Source organism: Acipenser ruthenus, chromosome 7 (assembly GCF_902713425.1).
Source record: "Acipenser ruthenus chromosome 7, fAciRut3.2 maternal haplotype, whole genome shotgun sequence".
In the NCBI taxonomy this organism is placed as follows: Eukaryota; Metazoa; Chordata; class Actinopteri; order Acipenseriformes; family Acipenseridae; genus Acipenser; species Acipenser ruthenus.
Window position 1 is genome coordinate 6,095,440 of NC_081195.1, and position 19,165 is coordinate 6,114,604.

Sequence of the window (19,165 nt, forward strand, 5' to 3'; positions counted from 1 at the left end):
TAACAATAATAAAATGTTGTATTTAACAAGCAATGCTACTGTGTGACAGTAAGTGTCACTACTAGGGTTAACTGATTAAAAATGGATATTAAAATATTTATAAAAAATAATTTTAAAAAAATCAGGAGGTGAATCTGCTAAGGGCAATCCCTTTACAAAGTGCCATGTTGGATGAAGGTTTATGGTTCTTGAAGTATCTGTGATCTGGAAAGGGTGGTGCATAATTCAGAGCACTTGGTTACCGTGTCCTGCTGAGTAATGAGTCTAGCAATAAAATCTTTACCTTTTTCTATAACTTTAGAATTCATGTTACTTCCTTAATGGCAGGTCAATATACCCACCTTTTTGGACTTTCTTCTTATCCTATAGCCTCTGTACCAGCCTGACAAGAGACAAGAGAAGAATTATGATGGGAAACAGCATCAAAAAAATAATGATCAAACTTTTCTATGAACATCTATGCCTCGTCTCCTTTGGGGCTGCTGGTATAAATTATTCAAACATGTCTATAAAATACATTGAATAATCAGAGAGTCTTTATAAAGCTTATTATTATTTCTGTTCACCAAACTAGGGAATTTGTGGAAGGGAAAGTGATATTTGTGGAAAATATCAGTGTGGCGACATGCAACTTTAATTAACCAGCCGGTTATTGAATACTACAGCTTAGTGAAACAGAAAGAAAATACATCATTCAGAAGAGCTTTGATTTCACTGTGCAAAGGTACATTTTAATACACATAAGGCCCTTTATTGCAGTATGTCCAAAGTTGAAATAACAAATTTAGCTATTACAAATCAACTGTACCGATTTATAAAGTAATTTATCCTGCCAGAAATGTTTGCAGTTATTTCCAGCTGAAAAACAACAAGAGTTATTATTATACAAAAAAATATATTACAAAAAAAAAAAAAAAAACTCTTCCAATACTTAAAACAGCTGTGTGATGGTTGACAGCAATCTACTAACCTTCATATGTTTCTAATATATGTGCTGTGTCCCCAATTTGCAGAGACAGCTCCTCTTCTCCTCTGGCATCGTAATTATAGATTGCTGGGGGGGGGGAGCAATAAAGCAATAGAATATTAGATATTGAAAAACGCAATAAACTCCCACTGTGCTGAAAGGTGGCGGCAGCGGTTCCGGGGGGCTTATCATGTGCTCAAGGCTACACCCTCAGCTTCACAATGAAACACATTATTTCTCAATTATCGCAACAGCACAACACCCCTGTTTGCAAACTAATTTGTCTCAGAGCCAAAGATGAAAAGCACATTGTGACTTAAAGAATGACCCTGTTATTGTGGGTGGATTTAGATGAACACCGGTTAAAAATGAAGTACATACTTCCCAAACTCTTTCTTTTTTTTTTGCACTCTTTCTCCCTAAAAAAATAAATACATTGTTACTATTCCAACATCATTGCATCTTAAAATCACAGAATAAGTATCAGATGCCTTAAAGGTACATAAGGACCTTTTTATTTTATTGTGCTACATCTTCCCATGTGTTGCTACAATTGTTTACTTAACTGTGTACTTTTTTAATTTTATTTTTATTTACATTTTGACTACTTTTTTAAACTTTTACATTGCATTCCCTGCCTCAAGATGGCTTCCCCCCCATGTACCCGCATGGACCTCTCAGAACTACATTTCCCATCATCCTCCTACTTACTGGTAAATCCATCTCAGTTACATATGTAAGCAGGAGGATGATGAGAAATGTAGTTCTGAGAGGTTTATGCAGGTACATGGGAAGCCATCTTCAGGCAGAGAATGCAATTTAAAATTTTAAAAAAGAAGCCGGGCTACTGTTTTCACTGGCTAAGGCCTAATAAGATGCAGCACTTTACTTTGAGGGTCCATTAAAGTTTTACTCAACGCCTGCAGCATTTACAAGAAACGCATTTACCTTTACCTGTGTTTCAGAACTGTCCAGGTGCCAGAGTTTGAGCATTCAGGCCTATACTACCTCTGAACTTTCACTCTGGAGCGTTGACCAGGAGAAATAGGACTTCTCTTAGAAGCATTGTACTGTAGCCACTCCAACCTGCAACAACGTTGGAGCTCTGATTGAACGGAGTGGCTTTTGTGGGAACAGCAAACAAGGTAGGTAAACCCATGCATTTCTTCTATACAATGCAGTGTGTTCTGTAGCACTTTAACAAGCATCTTATTAGGCCTAAAGGATTTGACTACATTAAACAGAACACTATTACCACGCAATGTCATTTTCACACTACCAGCTTCATGTTGTCCTATAAAATAATAAGGTCTACTTTAATGCCTTGCATAGAAATTCAGGTTAACTGCTTGATACAGTTTATACATGTAGCAATTTTCAGATGAAATTAACTCATTTGAATTCATTTACAATTTAAGCAACAAAAAATGACAGCACTGTACTTGCTCTTTGCATTAAACTCACAAGCATATACCAATTTAAATTATTCAGTGATACATCAAATCTCATTAGAGCAAAGAGAAGAGATTTCTATAGGAGTCCATAATGTCTACATTCCAGCAAGTTAAACTGCATCCAGCCAGCAGCATGGAACCTTGCATTATAAGGTGTACACTATATGATCTGATAATTACAGGTTCTTCAATGCAATTTGATTATTGATTCACTTAGTGCAGTAAACATATTTTGTTAGCACACCAGGATTGAGAACAGACAAGATCACATGAAACCAACAGTGGCATGAATAACAGGCACATTTACAAACGTTGTCAAAGTTCAGAATGATTATGGAATTCAGATTAAAGATTCTGTCTTAAAATAGTTATTTCTGTTTTGACTAGTCTCACGCACAGCTGTTTGTCCTGGAAGTTTCTAGTGTGTAATAATATGATCTACCTGGATATTTTTTTTTTTTCTCCAGTCCTACATTTAAAAGAAACACCCCTTTCATCCTCTGCACTGGACCGCCATTGGGTAACTTTCTCCATCTGTGCATCTCAGCTGGGACTGACAGAGTTCCCACTGATAATGGAAATCAACAAGTCTGATTTCAAATCGGTTTCATGTCAGTCCCACGGGCAGATGGAAAGTTGACATTGTTGTGTTCTGCTTATTATGCATGCAAGAGCTCATAATACAATGTGCTGCGTGCTTAGAAGCAACATTTTGTGGTTCAGAATAAAGGTTAAGTAGTCTATTTCCCCCATACGTGATCAATGTGATTTTCCCATGATATGTAAATAAAAACAACTCAGGTTTTCAGTTCATGAGTGATGTAGCTGCGTGTGGCAAAGTGGCTGCTGATTAAGAACAGATGCAGAGGTGATGCAGTGCAGAAATAATCACAAGTGAAAAACTGTAATCCAATTTGGAAATGTTCTTTTCATTATTATACAAATCCTGGTATGGCGACCAAACAATAATCCTCCAGCAATACACCCCTGGTGTAAAGCTCGGCAGGAAAATAATAATGATTTGTAAACAAAACAAATAATAACACATTATCCGCTCCCACAATACTACAACACAAATCACCAGTCCGGGTGCGTGCAGTAGTGCTCAAGGTGGGTGATGGGCGAAGGAACTGATTACGAGTCTCCGTCCCCTTTTTATGCTGTCACGCATGACCCCTTGGTAAACTAATACAGCTGCCTTTACAATCAGCGGCTGCTACATTGTTTACCTTCCGGGTCAATACGTTCTTGCAACAGAGACTCGCCTTCTTTCAGACTGGCCGACTCCCCAACCCGGAAAAGAACCATCAGTCCAGCCCGTCAAAAGACCTCTGTTCTCGCTGCTTAGCGCCCTCACAGGTCGGGAGGGAGATTTACAACCAGAACTCATTATATTTCTGTCACATTGCGGTAACACCGAAATGCACTTTTTGTGCTGGGGAGTTGGATCACGTAAGTATGTTGCAGCTACTGTAGTCTATTTTAATCTATGTTGGTCTCTTCAAAATTCTTATCGTCCATAGAGAAAATAAAACTGCAAATTCCACCATACAATCATACTAATCAGCCCACAGTCCCATATGGAAGAGAATACCACAGCCAATCCTCCAACCTCATAAGTCTCTACAGGCAGATAATAAACACACTCAATGTTTTAATAAGCCTCAGAGCACCATGCTAACAGTAATCTGTGCACAATTCATAGATTTTTTTTTTTCAGGAATGACGAGTCATGAAATATCTCCCCCATACCCTACTTCCCTGAAGGAGTGGCATCTTAGTAACTGTAATTGTATGTAAAAAGAATAATGTAATATCTTGTAACAATTGTAAGTCGCCCTGGATAAGGGCGTCCGCTAAGAAATAAATAAAAAATAAATAAATAACCTTAGTTCCCAAACAAACTTACATAAAATACAGAATTTACGTTTTTTCATTGTGCCATATAAAACAGCAACCTATTGCAAAACACACTGCTACATTTTACATAAAGACAGTACTGTGGAAGTGGAATCCTTCCTTACTATACAGCCATTGCTTCTCAAACATGCATATTACAAAAAAGTAAGAACTTCACTATGTTCTGTAATGCTTTCAAGCAGCACACGTTTTCTGCCTTTTTAATGCCCTGGAAACATTTTCCCCAGTTACTCTGAGTTTATGAATACAGAAGCAGTGCAACATAAAGAACACACAGATGAAGTGATAAAGCACTTTACACCAAGGGTGGTGGACTCCAATTGCTCAAGGCTCATTTCACTCCTGGTTTAATAGGTATAATTCAGTAACTAACTGCTAAAGGAGATGGATGCACATTTAATTGGCTCAATTTAAGAAGTGGCTGGTTGAAACAACAATCATGTGGACCGGAATACCTTCTCCTACTTTAGAAGTAAAATTCATTGTCCTTTTAATAATATCTCAAATAATAATGTATATTGTGTGTGTGGGGGGGTTACAGTAACAAAATATTACCTCAACCACTGTTACACTCTAATGACTGATGCACAGACTCTTTCATATCCAAATTGTGACTGTTTTTCTTTTTTTTTTGCATGTTCAGTGAAAATGAACCTGGTACTTAGAAGACAGAGATAAAAAGAGCAGCTTGGGAACAAAAGGACAAAGGTTTAGTCAGGAGAAAATCCCAGTCTCTTGCCAACAACTGCATTGTATTTTAATGAGCCGACTGCTTTGCAGTAATCAAAATTACATTTTCAGATGTTTTCACAACGTCTGGCTCTGGCACAAGGACATCCTTATGCGGCACTGGGGTGGCATTTGTGTGATTTACGAGAAGGCAGCTCTGCGTTACCACAACATTGTTTTTTGAAAACAGGAATAAAGAGCAATCCTGGTTCGGTTCATACAGCTCAGCAGGTGCAGCACATTTGGCTCCAAGACAAAACATCACACGTCTGAATCCAGCCTGAATAGAACTTTGGAAATATCTCAGCATGGTGCGGACAAGAACACTTAAATCTCAATCCAACTCGGGTCTTCTGGGTGATCCTAACTGATGCCTCTGGGCAAGGCATTCCAAACCTATTGTACAATGCTGCATTCTCTTCCTAAACCTTTGGAAGATGAATGGTCAGCAGACCAACTGCTCTATAGATCATCCAAAATGTTGTTGACTCCTTGCTCATGCATGCACAAGCTGTAATTGCTGCAGAACAGGTTCAGCCACAAGGAGTGCTACATTTTCTTTCAGCAGTATAATAGAAAATGTTCTTTTACATCACATCCTGTCATAGTGCAGTTGTTTATTGTTCCAATACATTTCTCCTGGCTTAGGGAAAGAAGCAAAACACGAAATGCAGTCCTCATGACCTAATTGAGGTTTCTCAACACTATGCAAATACATTTTATAAGATAGGTCTGATTCCCCAAGGAATGCAAGCCTATCTAAAAGGACGGTGCCCCCAAAAACCAAGGTCTGTCCCAGATATGACAGTGCCCTGCTAGGCAATTAACACCACTTCCTGCAGCTGCCAGTATTCCTTATGAGGGCCAAGCGGGCCCAACCCTGCTTAGCTTTGCAGAGATCTGATAGGCTTTAATGCCGCAGTCTGGCAGAAAAAAAGTAATGTGCAATACAAAAGCACCTACGCTCCTGAGTCTGAACTGAAGGCTACAGCATTTCCTGCCTTCCTCCAATTGAAGCATATTCTTGTGTTTGTCCTCTAGACTTTTATGAGGAAGGATATTCAGCTGTAGATAGATGTACACATCGATTGTATAATTTATACAATACTTCCTGTAACTTCAGTTCCAACACCTGGAACACAAAAGGATCCAACACGTCTTGCAGTGCTCGAAAAAATCCACAGGACACATTTTATATTTTGCAGCTACAGAGAGGACTTGCTGAATGGTTAATATGCATCAACTAAAAAGCAATGCCAGTGCTGTAATTAAAGATCAATTGATCTAACTAATTAGCATGTACTGCCTCTCTCTATTTAAACCTTGCTAGATGCCTATGCCAGATGTAGGCTTCACAACTTCTGCTTGCTGGCTATCTGCCCCTGATGTGGACCTAAAGTAGTCCGTGAAGGAAAAACACAAGAATTGAGACTTTACTGAGGGAATCATAGAATGCAGCACTGTACCAAATAAGACAAATTCAAACTGTACTGTCTCTATAACTGATAAACTTTTCTAAACCATCTGACCTCATTTTCACTGTACGATGCCCAAAATCAAACTTGACCAAGAATTATAGGAGAAAGCTGAAAATATGAAGTCTGCCCTTGAAATAGCAGCATTGAAGGAGCAGCAACAGAGATGCCAGTTTTACAAAATCAGATAAGACATACGCTCCCCTCAGAAAGATGTTTCAAGACACAGTATAATTCTCTGCTGTATTTTTTTTTTGGACTTATTTCATAACATAATGTTTTCTATTACAAGGTCTAATACAAGCTTCTATAATCTCACTTATGCTGCATAAACCAATTAAATACCAATTGCTTGCTAAAGGGTAGATTCATTACAATAATAACCATGTTGCCCATATTAGTGCCTTAAATCTAGATGATGTTTACTGAAATTAGGAAAATTCTCAGCGAGAATTTAGCAGCACATGCCTGAAAGTAATCAATATTGTCCACAAAACATGCAAGCTTTTGCTCCCTAAACTAATTTTATTAAATGTTTAGGCTTAGTACTGCTGACAAGTCCTCTTTCCTTTGCAACATTTATTCACATAGATGCACAAAAGCCCTCTGTAAACGACTCCAATCTTTCCAACTTGCGGATGTGCCAGGTTGTGCAGCACTGGAAATAATAAATCAATACAGGCGCTCTACCAGCCAAAAATGAACAATTCAGAAAGCCAGTCTAGAAGAGAAGCTTCCTCTGTCCCCTGGCTCAGGGCAACACAGAATCCCAACAGAATCCTTAAAGCATAGCAAATATAATAAAATGCAATGCAATTCTACATATCCGTTCTAGGTTTTACTGTGATCTTAAATCAGGCACACCTGAGCTTGATTTGTTTTTAAAATACAAATGTTTAATTGTGTATACTGGATGTTTCCTTGATTACAGGAACATTTTGAGAATTTGACTCTGGGATCACGTGACTATGCAATATAGCAACTCCCACTGATGACGAAGTGGTCTGAACAGATACTGAACTGCGCAGGTTTATTGCTATACACGCAGATAGACCATTTATAATACATTACCACAACGGCACAAACTTGCAAGGAGGAATGATTGTCACATTTGAAGCAGTTTCCTTATAAACTTTTAAGAAACATTTCTCTGTGTTGCATGCTCGACTTAACCAGCCAAACCACAGAGATGAACGCTCATGTGTGTGTAATCAAGCAAGACCTGTTCAGCCTCCTTTGCATTGGGAGTTTTATTTCCATCTAAGGGATATACTTAATTCCTATTAAATGTTGAAGGGCGTTTTCAATTAAAATGTTCTTCTTTTTCTTGCTTGACTTTAATAATAAATAAAGCTCCTAAAGTCTGGTTTAAAGCAACTGGAAGGAACAGATAAGATTGCTACTCAGTCACCCATAAAGAAAATCCACCATCTAAATGTCTACAGTACAGCTAACTTTTGTATAATTCTCTTGAAAGCCTGCGGTTCGTTGCTTCGGGTTAGCTTTCTTCTGGTCCTGGAAAACGGATGAGCATTATAGTGTATTTCCTGTAAACCTATTAGTCTGGACTCAGTAGGGATGGGTTCTTATGTGTTATCTAGGAAGAAAATCTGTATTTATTTTTTTCAAACCAGCCCCGTCTGCCTTTTAGGAATTCCCCCCCCCCCCCCCCCCCCCTCTTGAGACAAACAAACCCATGGTCACCTGTCCAGTGGGCAAACATTAAAAGGCATCACGGAAACAGTAAACTTATACAGGAAATTAATTCATGAAGCCCCCAGGCATGTAAGATAGGTGGGTCCTAAGTCTGCTCCTCTTGATGCAGTTTTTGCAATGCAATCTTTCATCTGATGTCTTAACATTATTCCAAAAAATGCTTTTTTTATACTTTCGATTTAAATGATACGACAGATCCCGTCATTGAAGATGGTGTTTATGGTGACCAGGATACATGGAACCAAACACAAGCAAAGAGACACATTTATGTAGCTCTGAATGATCACTGATGTCAACCAATCATTATCATACAAGAAGGGACACAAGCAGTTTCTAAAGCAAGTTTCATCAAAATAAATTGGTTCTCAAATACATTATAATGTAAATGTAATGTCCCTGGGGTAGGGATGTTAGTCTTTATTAAACACTAAATAAAAAATGTAGGTTAATAATCCTTACTAGCTCACCCTTACATCATTAAGCCACTGCTATTAAACAAAGATTTAATTCGAAAGGCTTTTTGCTCATGCCATGCTGACTTGTTTACATATAAAGTGAATGTAATCTAATAGCCTAGTAAGTCTGTCATTTAGTGCATTTTTACAGTATAAATCCCCTACAAGGACTACATGTAGCAATATAAACAATGCATAGCAAAGACTACATCCAGCGTTCCAACAGACTGCTAGGGAGATATAAACATTAAAAACACTGGTAAATAAAATCATAGCTATTCCAAAACAAAACTGTGAAGTGACACACATGTTTATCATTTTTGTAAGCAGAGGATGACTTTTCATTGGCTGTTCAAGGAAGCCAGCTTCAGGCACGCTTACATTGTTTCATAATCATTACTCCGGTTACATGGCCTAAGGATATCACCTGATTTATGATATCTGAGAAATGTGTATCACAACTCAATGCTCTTACTGCTGACATAAAAAATGTAAATGTTCATAATGCCATTTAGCACTGAAGTTCAGAAGAAAAAACAAAATAATTCACAAAAACAAGACACAAGCGGCAGAAATAACCACAGCCACAAGTTGTGTTTGTTGTCAGTCACATGGGCCTGTGAAGTGCTGTAATTTGAAATGATGAAACAATACAAGCAGCTAGCAAAGCCAAACAGCATTCCTATTTGCAGGGCAGATGATTTTCACTATTCCGACAATACCTGTTCCATTTTGAATGCTGTTACGTTGAAACTGTACAACTTCTAGCACACTCTCATATTCATAAAATGAATGTTCCCTTCAGTTGACAACAGCTTGTTACTAGATCAGCAACTGAATAGCTCAATCCACCGGAGATGGGGGGGGGGGGGGTGGGGGGGGGGGGTGTTAAGACCCCTGCTCTTCTTAAAAAAAGCGCCATGAGATTCACAGGAAGGTTTAGTGTAATACGTCTTTCCCCAAGAAAAGATTTCAAAAATATGCAAGGAGTGTTTAAATACAAAGGCTTTTTTTTGTTAAATCAAATATTTTTTGTATGAGCAGTTAATTTGCATGTTGCTTGTAAGTGCACTGAAAACATTCTTAATGCTGTATTCAGTCACTGGAGCCCACTGAACTGGACACATGTGCAGAACTCTGCTACTGGTCCATGTGACTGAAAAGACTACACAGCCTTGTTTTTCAGCTGGCAGTGTTTAGCATCCCTCTGGCATTATGGCACTTTCTGGAATATATTTCTTGTGTCCCAGCAGCAAACTCTGTTTCTGCCTTAGCAGCATATTTAACTTTTACCATCAATATCTGAATCTAGATCGATCTACATTGACAGTTAATTGTGAAAGTTTGTGTAAATGTACACAGCATTAAATTAGATTAATCCTTTTTTGGGGGTGGGGGGTAAACTCCTTTAATAAACATTTTTAAAAAGCATTCATTTAATCCAGGGATTATTTTAAAACTAGCGCTATGCAAATGTACTCTTTTAAAACGTTTGGAATATACAAAAAAGATTTAATAAATATTTAATTGTGCACATGCATTCAACATTGAGTGTATGCAAATAATGCAAGATTGGAATATTAAAACTGCAGGGATTGAAACTCAAGGGACTGTCTGAAACATTTTTTGTGTCACGGTAAATAGAGAGACAAAATAATCCCAGAAGTTAGTCAGTCAGCTTCCTGTCGTCCAATCTTTGTCAGATCGGTTTCAGCTTACAAAACAATATTAAACTACAGCATTCATTGTCTTCACCACTTGCTCTCTTAAAGTCATATTTAAATGAGTTCCAACACAGCAATGACAGCTTCTCCAAGTTTTAGTAATGTACTGAAACTCATTAGTTTCTTTTTTCATTTTAATACAGGAGCATACTGATTAAACAAAGGCGAGCAGTGCAATTGAACAGAATGAGCTCGGAGCCACTGGTTTTACTGCTCATCACACAACCTTCACTTGAGCTGAAAATTGAAGTTTGGATAATTGAAATTCATTCAGTTTTTTTTTTGTTTGTTTTTTTAATTTATGCGAAATTAAAAACATTGTTGCCCTGTTGGCATGGCAAGTTACCTAAAAATCTATTACAATACTATGAACCCATGTACACTCCTTCAAACATTTAAGGGATATTTAGAGATTTAATTAGTGTTATAAATTCCCAAATCCTGCATTGAAACAATGCCCAACGACCATCTCGAGCCATTTTCAATGCAGAACAGACATCAGGCGAGACGTTGGCATTATAGTGTGCTGGGAAAGGGGGTCCAAATTGTCCATACAGTGTCAATATAGTGTATGTTCACCACTGGTATGCTGAAATGGGTGTGTTGAGTGACTGTATACGCATACTAATGTGTACACACATTTCTGGATATCCCCCAATTGCTTGGTGTAGTGTATTAGATTACATTTTGACTGAAAGTCATCTTCAAGAGCGATGTATAAATCAATATTGTGTATAAACCTTTTAACTAGATTACATGTTGGCCTATACACTTCTATAGGTGTCTATGCAGCCTACTGCAGCCACAGGGCTTCCAGAAAATCGCTCTACAAAAGCAAGGGTTTACCCAGTTAGGGCCGTACCAAGGGGGGTGCAAGCAGTGCGGCCGCACAGGGCGCCGCCCTGAGAGGGGCGCTGATTGGCTGACGAATAATAAGTAAAACAAATTTGTGAAATAACGATTCAAAACAAAAATAACATTACGAAAATAATGGAAGTGCTTTATTATTCGTCAGCCTGCACCCCCCTCAAGTCAGCAGCCGACCTGCAGGGGGTGTCGACTGGCTGACGAATAAGGCGATCAAATAAAAAAAAAATGTGTGGTTCAGGTTACCCGACCGACCCTAAATATTTTTTGCTGATAACGGGATACACTTTTCGCTATCAATCTGAAAAACTGACCGCTGTGCGCAGCCACGTTTTTGCTTATGCGATTTTCCAGAAGCCACGTAGCAAACATGATCATCAGTTAATGTAAAATGTTCGGGTCTGAGCAGCACGGCTGCAGTGTATCGCCAAGTAGTTGTTTTGCACTACTGTTTGAAAAATGCGACCACATACCATAACAAATAATTATAACCAGTGCTAGACTCGGGGATGAAACGCCATTTCTCACACTACGTCTTCACTGTTATTTATCTTGATAGTAGCCTATTTTATTTCTCACCATAATTATACTTTTAAGGTTTATGTCTGTAATTTATTTGCAAGTTCACTAACAATCCAACATAGTTTCCGACAGCTGAAATTGAACGCTTGTCTAATCTAGCCATTATATCCATCGAATTTGCATTGGCCAATTCTCTGAACTAGGACCATGGCATCAATGACTTTGTATCTCTGAAGGCAAGAAAAGTACATTTGTAGGCTCTAGGTTTCATTTCTATTGGTGCATTACACTGGACATTTACAAAGATTTTGAACCTTTTTTTTTTATATTTATTTTTTTATTCGCTGACTGCAAGTTCTGGGGGTGGCGGGGAGGGGGGGCTGGATTTATATCTCGCATGGGGCACCATCAATGATCGGTACAGCTCTGTACCCAGTACATACATAAATATCCCAATAAATAAAAACAAGTTACGCAAGTGACACACAGCACACCAAAGACATCAACTCCGCTACAAAACCTTCACGCAGTGGATCAAGTCGTTCTCATTAAAAAATGGACTTAAGTACCATAGCCTCCACCATAAATCTTATTTGAAATATGAAAAATTGGCACAGGAATGCAAGAGGAGTGATGTTATTTTACTAAATCAGAAAAACCTTGTTATGAAATATGCGGAAAATGTAACTGCATTTTGAATACACATTTGTGTTCGCTTCCTGTGATGAAGTGGCATACAGATGTCAGAGGGATCTTAACAATGCTAACTCCACTCATTTCAGCCTTGTTACTGGAGGCATTTTGTTTAATAATGCATTAGATGTACTGTATTAGTTGTAAATACAATTGTAAACAACGAGAGCTTAAAGTGAATGTGCATGTCAGTACAGTTACATAATATATTTGTACTGCTCAATATCTATGTTTTAAGCAAAAAACTGAGAGGAGGGAGGTGTGGCTCAACTCCAAGGCAGCATTTATTACTGTAGTTTTTATTCTGCTTGCATGGGTATTTAAACTGGCCTCTTCTCTGCCAGCCTGAGTGACACAGGCAGAGATCTTACATCCACTGATCAAATTGCAAATAATGATGTATACCAAGCTGAATATCAAGCTGGCGGTATGGAGAAATTAAGTGTGCCTACTGTACAAACAACACTTAAGTTTATCCATTCAGTTTATGAACCAATTACCATTGGCTTTTCAATTTACTGCATCAGTAACCACTACTGAATAACTGAAGTACACAAAATGTTTTACCCGTAGATGCGTTCACCAAAGTAAGACCGTTATGCACCCTGCGAATCCCCTGTATCTTTTTGGATATAGCCAAGCCAGCATATCAATGTCCGCTCAACTGTATCATGACACGCAAGTGTGAAAACTTCATGAGGGAGGCTGCACACGACCACTGCAGTGAGCAGATGTCTTCTCAGCAAATCTGCTGTGAGCTGACCCGATTGCTGCCATAAAGATCTGAACTACCTGAATTGTGCCAGACCCTCTCAGGAGTACAGCTCAGTAAAAAAGAGAGACCAAGGGTCCAGTTGTGGTTCTGTTTGCCCCATTTATATGTGCAAGGGAAATTTAAAAAAAAAAATAATGCAGGTGGAAGAAGTTAAATACAATAAACTAGGCTAGTTGCTGGGCCACTGCCAATTTGAATAAAGCAACTAAAATAGGCACATCGATACAGAACTTCAGAAAAATTAAGAACTAAATTAAAACTTCAAATAGAAACCATTTTGGCTAGTGCCTTTATCAGCACAGCAGATGCACAACAACCCCCTGCCCTCCCCTACCCTACCCTCACCCCACCTCCCTCACCACTCGCTCTCCCTCCCTCCTTCCTCCTCCAGCCCTACACCCCTCACAATCCTCCCTCCCTCACCCCTCACCCCTCACCACCCACCACCCCATCCTCCCCCCTCCCCTTCACTCAACCCTCACCCTCCCCTTCACTCCACCCCCCCCTCATCCCCTCCCCTTCACTCCACCCCTCCCTCATCCCCTCCCTCATCCCCTCCCCTTCACTCCAACCACCCCCCCACCCAACCCTCCCTCATCCCCTCCCCTTCACTCCACCCCCCCTCATCCCCTCCCCTTCACTCCACCCCCCCTCATCCCCTCCCCTTCACTCCACCCCCCCTCATCCCCTCCCCTTCACTCCACACCCCCACCCCCTCCCTCACCCTCCCCTTCACCCACCCCCCCATCCCCTCCCCTTCACTCCACCCCCCCCATCCCCTCCCCTTCACTCCACCCCCCCATCCCCTCCCCTTCACTCCACCCCCCCCATCCCCTCCCCTTCACTCCACCCCCCCCCATCCCCTCCCCTCCCCTTCACTCCACCCCCCCCCATCCCCTCCCCTTCACTCCACCCCCCCCCATCCCCTCCCCTTCACTCCACTCCCCCCATCCCCTCCCCTTCACTCCACCCCCCCACCCAACCCCTCCTTTATGATTGTACATGATTATATAGTTACTAAAAAAATAATGTAAACGATATCTACCACTGATATGGTTATTAGTTTCGTTAAAAGTGGTTAGTGATAGAAAACAAAAACAATAATATTCACGTCATGTTTATGATGTGGCTAGCCAGTGTTTTTTTTTTGAAGGGTATTTATACTACTACAAACCACATTCACAATAGAATATCTGACTGAGCATGTAATACCAAGCATCACAATACGAGTACAATCTGTCGAGTTTTATTCATTACCATTTACTTTACACGAATTAAACAGTGCATCTGATGTTATGTAATGTCATTAACATTTAGCAAATTAAAAAAAAAAACATGCACTATTTCACAGCTGGTGCGACAACTTGCGAGTTATAACAAACATGTTGTACAAAGAGAACATCATTGTTTTTGTTTGTTTTTTTAAGCTATTACGATTTCTGATTTTATATATATATATAAAAAAACATTTTACCAGATAAAAAATAAACACACATGATCACCAATACAAAATAGCAACCTATCCCAGCATCACACAGAAGATGAGAGCTCTGTGAAATCGATAAAGTGTACCAATTGAAGGCTTTTAGAGACCGCGTTAAATATTTTGTGATAATGTTCCAATTTAAATGATAAACTACATTACTTTATAGCGCGTCAAAAATCTTTGTTGATGTTTTAAGAGGCCGTATACTGCAAGGAAACACTGTTGCAAGTAGGCGCGCCTTTCGTTACACATTCCGACCCTTGATTGATTTACAAAGAATGGAAAGTATTATATTTTGCATTTATTCAAATCATACAGAGCATTATGTTCTAAAGTGATGGCAGAGATTTGAATGAGTAACCACTGTAGGTCATTCCACTTCAAATGCTGGACAACACAGGACGGAGGCCTGGTTGGAAATACTGGGAAGTCTGATGTACGACAGGGCTAGAATATATAAGGGTTCTTCCGAAAACTTGTGAATCAAATGCACAACCAAGTACTGTAGTTTCAAAAAGGCAAGTTATATGTTTACTTACCGACGCCGTATTTTTCTTTTTTAGTTGGGACCCAGCGCGTCATTTTCACTTTTTCCACAAACTTTTGTCACACCGAGTTTGTTGTTGTGTACCGTGGTTCTTGAATGGGCTCCTAGTTTTTTATTTCCGCCATTTTCCACCAACAGCCGACTAAGTGGGAGACCAAAGAGGAGCAGGAAAAGTTTTTTTAGGTTTTTTTTTTGTGTGTCATGTGGTGCAAGCGTCACTGTACAAACTCAGTAGTGTCAAAAGGAAACAATATTTTCTATCATAATATAAATTGTATAAGTATTTTTCACAACTAACCTTAATATATAATGTTACCTTAGGGTTGGGTTGTAGTTACCAAAAAATATTTCTAATACAAGAAAAATATTTGGATAAAGGTTACAGTATAAAAAAAACATATTCTCAATATGTATTGCCCTTTCATTCTAACCTGAATAACTGCAGCTTTATATTTGCATGAAGTTTTATTTACATACACCCCAGGAATGTACTCCCTTTACTTAATATTTATTTATTGTGAATAAATAATACGAATTGGAAATGTCAATGAGAGGGGATTTTTAAAACAAAAAGGCATTTTATAGATTTCATGGAATACGCATGAAGTCGAATTTTCACGCACCACATATCTCCCACTAGGGGGCGATGTGCACCTGCTTCCAGAAATTTCACTGCTTCGAGGCGTAGACAATAAGACAGCCCTAGCCCTTTGCTCACTTTCTTAATGAGTTTAACACATTAACACAGATATTTCAAGTTGTATAAGATACTAAAACTATCAGAAGGCTGCCTTTGTTTCATTTGAGGTCGTTTATTTTACCTACGTGCCTATATTGCCTCTTTTTTGCCACCATATGTAATAATTGTTTTGTAGGCCTAATGCTTTTAGCATTTTACAATATAATCCTATCTATAAATATATTTGAAATACTCTGAATGAATGGAAATCAAAATGAATGAATGAAAATCTATTTATCATAATAAAAAAGGTGAACCAGCGATAATGTTTACCAAGCACCTGTAGTAGCAAGTTTAATGTTTAAACTACAGGATTGTCAAGTAGGATATTGTTTGTTTTACAAAATAGCTTTTCAAAGTCTTAGGTGTTTCTAGCTAGCGAGCTGTTCTAACAAACGTAATACCATTGGGGGAAATGATTAAACACACACATCGATCTGCATACAGGTGACTTTGATAAATACAAAGCAATTCTGCTTCAGTCAATGTGACAAAGTCAGCAGTTTAGCAGTACATAAGTCTGACAGCATTAAAAAATAACCTTTTCTATTAGCTAAATCTTTAAACTGTTCATTTTTGTAGTTTTTTTTAATGAATTATCTGAAACGCAGTAATCTGTATCATAGAAAAGGTTCTGAAATAAAACATTTCAGAGACTTGCTGTAACTAATTTGTCTCAACCCCATTGATAATAGGGTGGCAATGACTTTAGATTATATTGAATTATGTTTAACTTGTGTTGTAAAACTAGAAAATATATTCTAGTTACATACAGCCAGAAGGTACTGCATATCCAAACTGCCCACTATCTGTTTCATCAAACCACCAAATAATTATAACGAATCAAACCCATTATTGTATCTTTCGTTTTATAAGGAAGCACTCTGCCAGTCTGACCAGAAAGAGCTCCAGTAGTTAGCTAGCAGGCAGCTCATGTCTGTCTAAGGTCTAGGGTCCCTATTTCAATACCTGTCTTATGTATTTTTTTTCCACATGAATGCCTTAGCTTTGAACCGTGATTGCTTTCTTACTCATTAATTTTGTCTTCCAGGGCTCACTTGCTTGCACTGTTGAAATATATCATCCACTTTTTTGAAACAATGCCCTGTAGTGGTTCACAGTACACAGAGCATGTGTTGCTTTGCTTTGAATGGAAATTCATTTTGCATGCCCATCTATTTCCCTTAGATCCCTCCAGAACATTTCCATAGCAATTAATAATTATTAAACCATTAAGTACCAAATTAAGAAAAGCACCAAGGGGGAAACGCTCATGATGTGCATGATCATGATCAGGAGATGTGCCTCATCTTAATCTACAGTGCTGTGCTAAAACGTTCTCTAACTTTATATATTCAGTGTGTATGTGTATATATATATATATATGCATGTGTGTGTGTGTGTAGAGAGAGAGAGAGATACAAATGCAGTGTAACATGGTAAAAGCATAGTGAAACCATGTTAAAGCACAGACAAGCATGGCAAATCAGCAACATTATTAATATTAAGTCATTTAGCAGACACCTTCATCCAAAGCAACTTACAGAGTTGGGTGTGAATTATGCATCACAACTGCTGCTGCAGAGTCATTTACAATAGGCCCTCGGTTTTATGTCTCATCCGAAGGACAGAGCACAAGGAGGTTAAGTGACTTGCTCAGGGTCACAATAACCATGGGAAATTCAAGGTAACCTGCCTACTAAGTGTTCCAACAGTCAATCCTCAACAAGTCTTTCAGAACAGCTGTCTTGCTCATTATGACCAATACTGACTTGTAGAAGAGAGCTGCAGCCTTCTCTGTATTACAGAAAACATTTAGAGACCGTTTAGACAGACTATATCACATGCTTGTGTTTCTACATTGTGTCTACTTTGTAACTTGTTTCTGATTAAAATTCATCTTACAAAGGCGAAATCACCCTGCTTTATCTTGAGCTGTTTTTTAGCAGACTGTCACAACGAGAACAAGCTTTGTTTAGCCGGTGCTCTCATGAAGTCACGAGTAAAGTCTTACTTGCTGTCCAAAAAACAAAAAAAAACTGAAAATTACAGCTGAACCAAGCAACAAAGGACTTACTACTTTAGGACATTCAATATATTAATCAAGGACATGCTTGAAACAAAGACCTGGACAGCAGGTTGCCCACCCCTGACACAGAATGGTCTGTTTTGGGGTTTGCATGGTTTGTGTTTTTATGTTAAAAAAGACTGTCAATTATATTATCAAGAAAATATTGAAGGTGAAATGATGTGTAAATTATTATTATTATTATTATTATTATTATTATTATTATTATTATTATGTGTTAAGTAGAATATTATAACCAGCTGTCATGTGACTGGACCCCACACCGGCATTTAAATAGGACTACTACGACTAATAATAATAATAATAATAATAATAATAATAATAATAATAATAATAATAAAACCATGCATGTACAGTATACAGTATTAGGTTCCAAAATGTTTTTCAACAAAACCTGTGACTGGGAGAATCTGATTATTTTTCAAATGTCTAAAACTAACGTTACACGTTTTTTTACTCCGTAGGGATGAATCACCAGACCCTCTTAATTGTTTGCATTATTCGTTTTTGTCCTGACAAGGATGAGTACAGGGTGTACAAGCTGTTATAAATGCACAACGTGGCCACTTTAATGCATTTAATACATACTGCATACAACGCTTTCCTTTGCCCTCACACCACAATGTTTATTTTAATGACCACCAGAGGGCATTGTAAGACTTTCTACCATGTGCAATAAAATGTATAATTGAAGATAGGCAAATCGTGTTAGCATAATATTTAATTCTCATGATTGACCTTGAACAATCAAAAGCCTCTCTACTGTTAGCCCTCGTCCTGGCTGTGGACAGAAAGAAAAATAAACAGAAAAAACAACAGAGTTGTCAAGGGATTTATAGAGGTATAAACAATAAACAGTCTCCAGCCAGCCCAGACCAGCATCTTGTATAGCACCCTAATAGGTACAGTCCCTTATTAAAAAGACAAGGTCACTCAGTTATCTTTCATTAGCCTTAAGTCTTGTGCAAATTATGCAGATTAGAGAGTGTCAATTACCCACATTGGAT

General features: G+C 38.5%; 1 protein-coding gene across 3 annotated transcripts in view; it reads right to left on the reverse strand.

The window, feature by feature from the left end:
• LOC117415126 (dedicator of cytokinesis protein 1) overlaps positions 1 to 15,523 on the reverse strand; it is a 212,040-nt gene extending 196,517 nt beyond the window's left edge. For 2 of the 3 annotated variants that reach the window (XM_034025106.3, XM_059026208.1), the window contains exons 1-3: positions 15,323 to 15,522; positions 971 to 1,054; positions 342 to 382 (exon numbers count right to left, since the gene is read on the reverse strand). In XM_034025106.3, coding sequence (XP_033880997.3) covers positions 342 to 382; positions 971 to 1,054; positions 15,323 to 15,365 — 168 coding nt within the window. In that variant the 5' untranslated portion in view covers positions 15,366 to 15,522. Of the gene's footprint in view, positions 1 to 341; positions 383 to 970; positions 1,055 to 15,322 lie in introns of all 3 variants that reach the window. The other variant, XM_059026209.1, reaches the window with a different exon arrangement.
• Between the last annotated feature and the right edge of the window lie 3,642 nt (positions 15,524 to 19,165).